General features: G+C 48.7%; 2 protein-coding genes across 2 annotated transcripts; both read right to left on the bottom strand.

Annotated features, from left to right (window-relative positions):
- Positions 1-16: 16 nt before the first annotated feature.
- PV08_10010 (uncharacterized protein) lies at positions 17-3070 on the bottom strand (the record flags this gene model as incomplete). Its single annotated transcript, XM_016384325.1, has 1 exon — positions 17-3070. A coding segment is annotated over one exon (3054 nt), but the record flags the coding sequence as incomplete, so codon positions are not given.
- Positions 3071-4102: 1032 nt separating this feature from the next.
- PV08_10009 (uncharacterized protein) lies at positions 4103-4783 on the bottom strand (the record flags this gene model as incomplete). The annotated part of the gene is made up of 2 exons (XM_016384324.1): positions 4103-4434; positions 4570-4783. The coding sequence occupies 2 exons, from the start codon at positions 4781-4783 to the stop codon at positions 4103-4105; spliced, it is 546 nt and encodes a 181-aa protein (XP_016232947.1).
- Between the last annotated feature and the right edge of the window lie 5627 nt (positions 4784-10410).

Raw genomic sequence — 10410 nt, 5'->3', positions numbered from 1 at the left:
ACATCTGCGAACGCACACTGACCAAGCCGAGAAATCGATGCCAGCCCTCGCTCAATGGTCGAAATGTGTCCAACGAGCGTACACTCAAGTGCTTGATGATGTCCGCGGGGACGGCATATCGTGACGCGCCCATGGCTTCCGTCCGTCCACTCTGTAACTCGATGGGATCCTCACCTTCCTGTTCCGGTTCCTCGATCTCGCCCACCTCGTCCTTGGAGCCTCGGCCGAACTGGTCACCGATCACTCGTCGTCCCACCCCAATGGCGATGTGTCGAAAGTCCAGCGTGTTGAATCGATGCCCGAGTCCGAGAGCCGTCTCGCGCTTGATGACCCGCGTTAATTGGTCGGTTTCCCACGGGCCCTTGTCATTGTGCCAGAGATGGTCACTCGGGTCGAGATTCTGCGTCTCACTTAATAATAGTTCACGAAACGGTTGAATGTAGACCAAGTACAAGACCGCCAGCTGACCCACCCGCCACGGCAAGAAACGTGGAATGACCTTGGGAGTGTCGAAGAGTTGCTGGGACTTGTGGTAGCGGGTGATGATGCAAGCACTGCCGTCGATGATGAAAAAGTTGCGATCGGCCGTGGCGCCATTACGAAATCGAATGGCGGTGATCTCGGTACCACGACTGACGGGTCCGTATGTTGAGTGCATAGCGAACAAGAGTCGTTCGAGAAAGTATGTGGTGTGCTGAAGCCATCGTCGAACCCCGCGGAGCTGCCACGTGCCGTTGACACGAAGTAGACGTCGTTTACCTCGTTGTGTACTGGCTTTCGCCGCCATCCAGTCATAGCCATTGGCCAGCTGGTTCCTTTCACGTTTCAAGAATGACCAGCCACGACGGGTGAATGGGAGATCATCCTCCAATTGATCCAAATCGACGGTGAATCGTTGGGCCAAGTTCGATGTCCACATCAACTCGCGCCATAATAGCTCTTCCGCGCGTTCAATGTTGCTGATAATCATGGAGCGGACCGAGTTGAGTGGAATGGATAGTCCATGATAATAGATGATTTCGCCATCTCGAGACCAAGTCATACTGCCGGCATTACTCGTATTAAGTGCGATGTACTTTCCGTAAGCGAGTAAGTTGATGAGCTCACTCATGGGCGTACTACTCCCATCGACTAAATATTCACGACGATAACGTTGAAACTTGAGTCGTCGCTCATGGCTATCGGGCTGGGTCTCTCGCTTGTGCGCCGGAAGTAGAATCTCCACGGCCAACACTCGAATGGACCAGACCAAACCGGCCACGACATAAGAAAAGTTGATCGCCTCCCTGAGTCGACGGTTTTCCTCGTCAATGCCGAGTACGGCGACAAAATGAATTAACCCACTCTTGAACGGCTCGCCACCGACATGATGAAAGATAAATTGCTGAAGAAATAATTGAACCGCCTCGGTCTTACTCGAGTCTGTAACTTGACGACCTCGAGCTTCATCATCCTTAAATGTACATACGGAATTCACCATGTTCGTGGTTGCTTGAAACTGGTTATCAGTCCATGGGAATAGCTCACGCGCATCTTTCATAATGTCTTCTGTTGTGTCATCGTTACTTCTCTCTGTGTTTGGTGTACATGATCTGGATAGTTGTTCGTTATTATCGTCATGATTATTATTATTGTTGTCATCATCATTATTATTGTTGTTGTTATCATCATCATCATCGTTATCGTCATCATCATCGTTATCGTCATCATCATCGTTATCGTCATCATCATCGTTATCGTCATCATCATCGTTATCGTTATCATCATCGTCGTCGTTATTGTCATCATTATCGTCGTTATTGTCATCATTATCGTCGTTATTGTCATCATTATCGTCGTTATTGTCATCATTATCGTCGTTATTATCGTCATCATCATCGTCGTCGTTATCGTCGTTATCATTATTATTAGTAGTATTGTCAGAGTCTATCTCTTGATATAGTGTTCGAGATCTCCTGACTGAAAAGATATTAGTTTGTATATGATTAAACATTGGATTAGATATAGTTGTAGAAGATTGCGGATTGCTGGTTTCATCGTCGTTCGTACATTGAGGGGATTGAGTAGAATGTGTACGCCTTCGGGTCTGAATCTCGGAGTCCCATACTCGACAAGTATAACAGATAAATCGTCGAATATACATGAAGTATCGATCCTCACTGTCGGCATTTTGAAGTCGATTGAATGGTCGGGCGGAAATCACGGTCGCCTGTTCACTGCGTAACCAACGTCGTGACTCATGATCGAGTGTAGTAACACTATCAGCCGACCAGACGGCAAGTCTATCAAACACATTCAAGATCTCTTGTAGTACTGGCTCGTTCTTCTCCGGCATTCGAGTCGCCCACGCAAGATACACAAGATTGCGACCGTGGAAATGATCTTGCCATTTGGTTCGATTGTACCAACCGGTGCGATCTTGTTTCAACAACCCTATCTCGAGTCGTTGCATTTTGGTTTCATGGACGGTATCAAGCACGGCTCTTTTCTCCTGGAGACACTGCATAATTGTTCGAGCATTGTCACCAGCGGGCGGGACAACATCAGTCGGATTTGAACTAGATGACTGCCGAACTTCGTGGCCGTGGATTTCTCGTGCGGTCCGGACACTAGATGGACCGGATGTCGATGTAGTATGGGGTAAAGAATTTGAGACTGAGCGCACAACAAAGTATTTTCGGAGTCCTCGAGAAACGAAAAAAGTTTGCGCTTGAACCTGACTCCAAAAAACCGGTTGTTGTGTTGTCTTTTTCCATTGATGGTGATGACGAGCGTGTTGTTCAATGGTTTTAATATTGCTACTAACATTGCCACAGAATTGCGCCGCACAAAGAAACGCTGGAATCGGTGATGCGAGACCGTCAATGGGTGGTTGATGTGGTGATGGTATATTTATCTCGTCTGGTCTAGCATAGACTTGGCCCTTATGGGCAGAAAGAATCTCTTTTCGTTGCTGAAGACTAAGATCTCGATGCTCATTTCGAAGATGTGACTCGAGAGATAATATAGCGTACCCATGAGTGGTACAGATCAATAGACGGTATTGATCGTTGTAGATTGTTGGGTCCATATTGGTTGGAATTGTTGTTGATCTCTTCTTATATGAAAGTCGGAATGCGGTGAGTGATAACTACTTTTACTTATTTATGAGAGTCACATGACGATCTTGGCAAGATTGACGGAAGAATGTTAAGGTGACCACTTAACCCCTGATCAACCCTTACCCCATTAAAATTGTAGCACAACAACCACACATCGTCAGAGTTTGTAATTGGCTACATTTTACTCGCCTCGACGAGAGCATTCCAACGATACAATTATTGTCTGAATGCGAGCGGGTGGCGCGTGTCCAGATGAAAGTATTCCTACAGAGTATTCCTACCTCTAGCGCCAGCAGGCTGACGAACTGATTGGTCTATCCTTAGCGCCTTGGCAGTATTCCTAGTAGGAATACTCGATCCTTTAGGATAGGGCGAGGAAGAGATTGGTGGGCAATGAAAGAGTTGGAAGCGAACAGATGGCTCGTGATGCTGTGGCCAAGACACTGGCGAAGGAGGAGGTCGACGAATGACCGGATAAAGACCATGTAGTAGTAGACCAGCTGACCAACGAAGGGGGGAAGAAAGCGAGCGGCGTAAAACTCACGATGAGTGATACGCTGACTTTTGGATACACGGCTGATGGAGAGGACCGATCCCCCATAAACATAGATCCCACGGGCGTTAGTCGGCCCGTTCCAGGCTTCGAGGCTCATTAGATCGTGGATACGGGGAGACTGGCCACCGCAGATAAAGAACAGCTGAAAGAGAAGGACGAGGAAGTCTTCATGAAGTCGGAGATACTTCCAGACCGCGGCGTGGACCCATCGGTTGTGCTCAATGAGCCCCTGTTGACAGGCACGGGTGGAGAGGTGCAGATAGGCGCCACGGAGACCATTCTGTGCTTCTTGAACGAAGGAATATCCCGGCGTCGTGTGGCTGATGAGGTCCCGAATGGAATGGAGATCGTAAGAAGGAGACCAATCATACATGAGCTGGCGGCGAAGAGTCGAAGCCTGGTCAACAAGGCCATATGCAAAAGACCGAAATGACTGCAATGACAGCTAATACTCCGCGAACGACAGAGTTTGACCGTCATCACTCCAATGAAAGAAGAATGTCGGTCCTTCGGAGTCGAGGAAGTGGCGACCGAAGGCCAGGAGACCAGTGAACTCGAGGAGGGAGGTGAGGCACCCGCCACAAGTATACCGTCGCCGCATTGCTTGAAGATGGACAAGCTGTTCTCGTCGCGGTCGAGCCGAGATCCTTAAGCCGGGGTAGCCGGATATGGGAAGTGTCGATTCGAGGAGAAGGAGAGTCTGCTGGTGGATCAACGCAGCAAGGGTCTGTGTGTACGCTCGCGGACGGTGGTATCCTTGCCCTCCTGCCGTGAAACCTAAGACACCGCTGAGGAAGACCAGAGTGGTGGATTGGGGGCGGTCGTTAGTGTATTCCTATGTGCAGAGTGAGACACTCAGTTAAAAGATCAGGTCAGAAAGAGAAGGTGGGTGAGATTGGGTATCATCTAGACCTAATGATTGAGGGCCGATAGTGTTGTCAAAATTGTCTAAGATATTAGGCCCGACGGTTAGATGATCTTCTCCTTCAGAGAAATAATCATCTTCATCTGTTTCTTTATTGTCTTCAATATCTTCAATATCTTCTTTGGCCCCCTCATTCTCGTCTTGATCCTCGTCTTGATCCTCATCTTGATCCTCATCTTGATCCTCATCTTGATCCTCCATAGTACTATCTTCCTAAGAAGGGTGACCTGGATCTTGAGCTGCCATTTGATCCCATATCCTTAATATAAGACCTCGCTGATCGCTTGTGATTGAAATACCCAGACTGGATTGGGTAGTGTTCGAGAGTCGTATATAGCGAAGACAGAATACGAGACATCTCTTCCAGTATTGTCGGTATCTCCGTCGAGTTGAGTCACGAAGAACTAATTAAAAGGACCGCTTAAACGCTCGGTCAGGCTCTCGACTTTATAACCAGCAGAGAAAGGTATACGGTGTCGCGCGAACAGTATCTTCACATCGATCAAAGATACTATCGATAATAGCCAGAACTGAATAAATGCGAGTCTCGTCTCCACATGAACTGCGGATTTCGACTCCCTGAGATGCAGAAAATTTATGGCTTGAAGAGAGCTCACCTAACGCGAAACCTTCTCCTCGCGTCTGTCGAGTCGGTAGCTGGGTCATCCGGAAGAGGGTCTCTCGAGGAAGGTGAGCGTAAGTCGCGATCTAGCCTGTCCGCTCGAACCAGGGAGTGAGGTCTGACTCGCTCTGCGACCGCAGATTAAACGTCAAGTGAGAGGACGCGATCCGTTCTTTTTCCTCCTGATGAATCGTGAAGAGGAGAGTCGACGGTGGAGGAGGGGAGGGCTGTAGCCAGGTTCGCGCGTCCACGGCACCCATTATTCTCGGTCGGGACGGCTTCTGGTGGCTGACTTGGAAACGCTTTCGCTTGCGAGAAACAGGGTTCATTAAAGGCGCCACACTGCTGATGGGAGCGACGATCCAGTATTGCTGTGCTCTTAAGCTGGCAATGGCCCACCGCTATAGGAGGATATATCGATAATCCTGACTGTCAGTGGCATCGGACTATTCTATGCGATGGTGGGCGGAGAGATATCGCCCTAGAAGCTGTTGGCTGGTTGTCCGAGTCGAGCAGTGGCCGCACGCGAATCCAGAAACCGTGGCCAGGGCCGTATCCTCTTGAGATAGATCGTTTCGAGGCGTCAGTTGAGAGATATCCGTGAGATCGAGTGTCGTGAGGTTTTCCAACTGGGACCGACGCGAGCTGTCGATCGAGTGAACCTGAGAAAGATGCTGCCAGACAAACCTCGGATCAATACGTAGGGCGCGTTGACATAGCGTACAAATCAACGCGTTTTCAGGAGCGCTTATCGTAAGATTGTAGCTGCGAAGCTAGGAAGAGGAGATCATGATGCAAAGGGAAGATGAGATAACCGCGTACCCGTGAAGTCGAGTCTTGGAAGGATTAGCTAGGATGGAAGAGTCAATCGTTTAAAAGGTCGAGGCGAGGCTATATTACGTTACCACGAGGCTAAGCCATAGAACATTTGGCGCTACAATAAATATGACGCTACAGGACAAATTTGGCGCTACACTCAAAGTTTATTTCCATTCCGCGCGCCGATCTGCCGCGAAAAGGCGCTACAGTCTGTGCCTAGACTACTAGGGCCTCTAACTCCACTTCCTTATCTTTCTCCTCCTCCGCAAAGGAACAGAAAAAGGAGATGGCGTTTATAGTAATCATGGCTTATTTTGTCTTCGCTTATTCAGGGTTAACCAATAGGAGCCTGTACAACGAGTGGATTCTAGACTCAGGATTCGACGTTCATGTGTGCCGGCCTAATACATCAGGCTACGTTGCGCAACGTTCTTCGCGCCCTGATGAGTCGTTAACTTGTGGCGTTGACAAGTATCCAATCGAGTTAATTGGGACAATCACTATTGATATGATGTCTCCTACAGGACCTACTCATATTGTTCTTATAGACGTTCTCTGTGTTCGAGGCTTCATGACTAAAGTGGTCTCATTATTAAGGATAGTAGTTAAGGGTATCCACTTCACAACCCAGGCGCCTCCCGGAATAGGAGGAATGTTCATTCGAGACGGAACCTCAGTGGGTTATGTATACAACTATTACAACCACTTAATATTCACACCATGCGAATACACAGCATTCGTAACCATAACCACGCAACAACACAAGGAACTTAGTTATCCGGCCTCTACCTGGCATAAGATCTTAGGGCACCCTAGCCTAGACAGTGTCAAACATCTTCCGGATGCCGCCGAGGGAATACAAGTCACAAGAAATGACGCTCCCAGCATAGCGGAATGCGAGACCTGTGTACTTGCAAAATCCAAACAATAGATCTCAAGAATCCTTCACAATAGCGAGGAACGAAGAGACGAACCACTAGGCCGAATAGCCTTTGACATTGTTCATTTCGCAAAGGGATGGGCCGCGGATCAATATATGAGCCACTTATGGGACTTTTATACCCATATGAACTATGTTTTCACACATAACAGTCGTTCCCAGGCAGGAGAACTTATCCTAGACTGGTTGGCGATGATCCGAACGCAATTCAACAAGACGCCCGCATTCCTGCGTCTAGACAATGAAACAGCACTAAGCGATAATTTCTATAGCCAACTCCGCAGGCTAGGAATCACCGTCGAACACATAGCCCCTCACACTCCAGCCCAGAACGGGGCTGCGGAGCGTTCCGGGGGCATCATCACGTAAGTGGCTAGGGCACTCAAGGTCCAAGGCCATCTCCCTCACTTTTTATGGCCAGAACTAGTCAAAACGGCTGGCTATCTTATTAATAGGACCCCAATAAGGTCGCTGGGATGGAAAACACCCTATGAGGTGTCACATGGACGAAAACCTAGCCTCTCGCACCTTCACCTAATAGGTTGCAAAGCATTCGTCCACAACAAGCAAGTTCCTAGGCTTGAAAAGCTGGAGGACAGGGCTATAGTCGGCTGGTTAGTCGGCTATAATGTAAGGAATATTTGGCGTGTTTGGATATCTGCAAAACAAAGGATCCTTCGCTCCAGGGATGTGGTGTTTCATGATGATGCGTTTTATGATCCCACTAAGGTGCAGACCGCGGAGCAACTCCGTGCCCTTCCCCAGGAACTTATTGAGGTTCTTGACATTGAAGCCCTCGTTCTCGGCGACGACGTTGTGGAATCCTCCCCTGACTGGGATCCCCTTGCAGATCCTGATGATCCAGACACTATTATCGTCTCTCGCGGTTCATTATCTCAATTGCAAGTTGAGAAAGAAAGAACTCAAGCTGAGGGGGTGGAAATCGCCTTACCCACGCTACGCATAACGCCCGAGGCTAGCACAGCGCCTAGCGCGTCTAGCATTCAATAACCTAGAGTTGCAAACAGCCCTCAGCCTAGCACTTCTTCACAATCCCCTGCAATATCGAATACCCACGAGGCGTCGTCAGACCTCGCCAATCAGGTTGCGCCATTTTCGGTAACTACTCCGGATTCGGCAACTACTACCCGATTAGGCAACTCACGCGACGATGCTCCCACCATATCTCCACGTTCTAGTGAAATATCAGCCAACTTGGATGAGAACAACATCCTTCCATCTCACGAGCGACGTCGACGACAGCCGTCTAGGCGTCACCAGAATTATGCTATACAACTAGCAAGTGATCCTCACAATCTTCACGCATTTCACGCGGCATTTAGCGAGGCATTGAATGAACCGCAAAGGGTTCATAGAGACGACCTTCCTGCCGCGCCGCAGACCTATCGTTAAATGCTGGCACACCCGCACAGGCGCCAATTCGAGGCGGCCATGGACGTTGAATGGAGCCAAGTCCTTTAAAGCAACACAGTCAAACAAGTGGAACGTTCATGCGCCCAAGAAACGCAAGTCATTCCTCTTATGTGGGTGTTCACGTATAAATTCGATAACGACGGCTTCCTTGCTAAACACAAAGCGCGTATTTGCGCCCGCGGCGACTTGCAACGTTCTCAGGACGACACATATGCGGCAACCCTTGCACTCAAGACCTTTCGCGCACTCATGGCCATTGCCGCGTTCTTTGACCTCGAAATCTGGCAGGCCGACGCCGTCAACGCCTTTCTTAACTCACCCATGGAAAAGGAGGTCTACATTGAGTATCCTCAAGGTTATTCTAGGCCAGGAAAGATCTTGCGCCTCCTGAAAGCGCTCTATGGTTTGAAGGAATCTCCATTGTTGTGGTACAACACCTTCACTGCGGCGCTCAAGGAACTAGGACTTGCGGAGGTGCCCAACGTCAACTGTCTCTTCCAAGGCGAACAGGTTCTAGTCTTCTTTTATGTTGACGATATCATGATTCTTTATCACAAGAGCAAGACGAACGCATTTCACTCCCTAACACGCCGACTAGGAGAACGATTCAAGTTTCGCGTTCTCAACGACACTAATTGGTTCTGCGGCATTCGTATCCTGCGAGACCGCAACAACAGGACTATTCACCTATCGCTCGATTCATATATCGATAAAATTGCAGCCAAGTTTTATGTGCGACAACTTGACTATTTGCCTGATACTTCATTATTAACTAGTGAGTTGCAACCTCATGAAGGACAGGCCTCACCACAAGAGATCCACGTATATCAATAACGTGTTGGATCCATCTCATTTGCCTTATGCGCAACTAGGCCAGACGTCGCCTATGCTCACTCCAAACTAGCCCAATTCCTAGTCAACCCGTCGAGTGCGCACGCCAAGGCCGCGGATAGAGTGATTGCATATCTCTACCGCACGAAACACTTCTCCCTCACGTACAACAGTCAATCTGACCAACACTTCCTCTGCGCGTCGGACGCCTCCTTCGCCGACGACCCTGAGACTAGGAGAAGCTTCGATGGCTACATCCTGACGCTATTCGGAGGGCCCATTGACTGGAGGTCGGGGAAGCAAAAGACGGTCACAACGTCCTCCACCGAGGCTGAACTCCTTGCTCTCTTCAATGCGGCGAGCGAAATGATATGGTGGAAGAGAATGTTCGCTGACATTAATCTAGACCTCAAGGAGACCTCGCCCTTGCTCTCCGACAACTTGCAGACTATTCGACTGCTAACTAAGAACGAAAAGCTGTCTACAAGACTTCGTCATGTTGATATTCATCGGCATTGGCTTCGATAGGAGGTGCAACAAGGAAAGATCCACCTTGATTGGGCACCAACAAACGACATGATTGTCGACGGCCTCACGAAGGCCTTGCCTAGGTAAAAACACGAGGCTTTCATCAAGCAACTTAACCTCATTGATATCCAGGAAATGCTATTTTGATGTTTCCTCACCAACGACGACGGTATTATTTCCTGAGGGGGTGTGTTGAATAGGCTGAGTTGTGACGGTGTCATTACAACCCCCATACTCGCGCCGAACGCCTCCGAGGAACTCCGCCGTCTAGAACGCTCCTTATTGCGCATTTCGCAACACTCTTTTCATAACTATCGAGTCACTCATTGAACTATATTATGTTGACAGCAATATATAGGCCGGTCTATTGCCAATTATTACTAATTATCGGAGCGCTTGTTGCAACCATTAAGGTTCACAAGGAAAGGGCGACTTGCGGCCTGTGATGAGGCAACGAAAGAGGCCTCGACCGGACAGAGAATAGTCGCTCCTTTTGTCTATATATATCATAGTCCTTGACCTTATAGTTATTGAGGTCAGACTCGTCAATACATCCTATTTAACTCCCATTGTGTGAGCGTTGCACGATAAGAACTTATACAATAAATATATTCCCACTCAACTTCAAAAATACACGGTAACTATATATCCCCG

Source organism: Exophiala spinifera, assembly GCF_000836115.1.
Source record: "Exophiala spinifera strain CBS 89968 unplaced genomic scaffold supercont1.7, whole genome shotgun sequence".
Lineage (NCBI taxonomy): Eukaryota > Fungi > Ascomycota > Eurotiomycetes > Chaetothyriales > Herpotrichiellaceae > Exophiala > Exophiala spinifera.
This window is presented reverse-complemented; position numbering and strand designations above follow the sequence as displayed.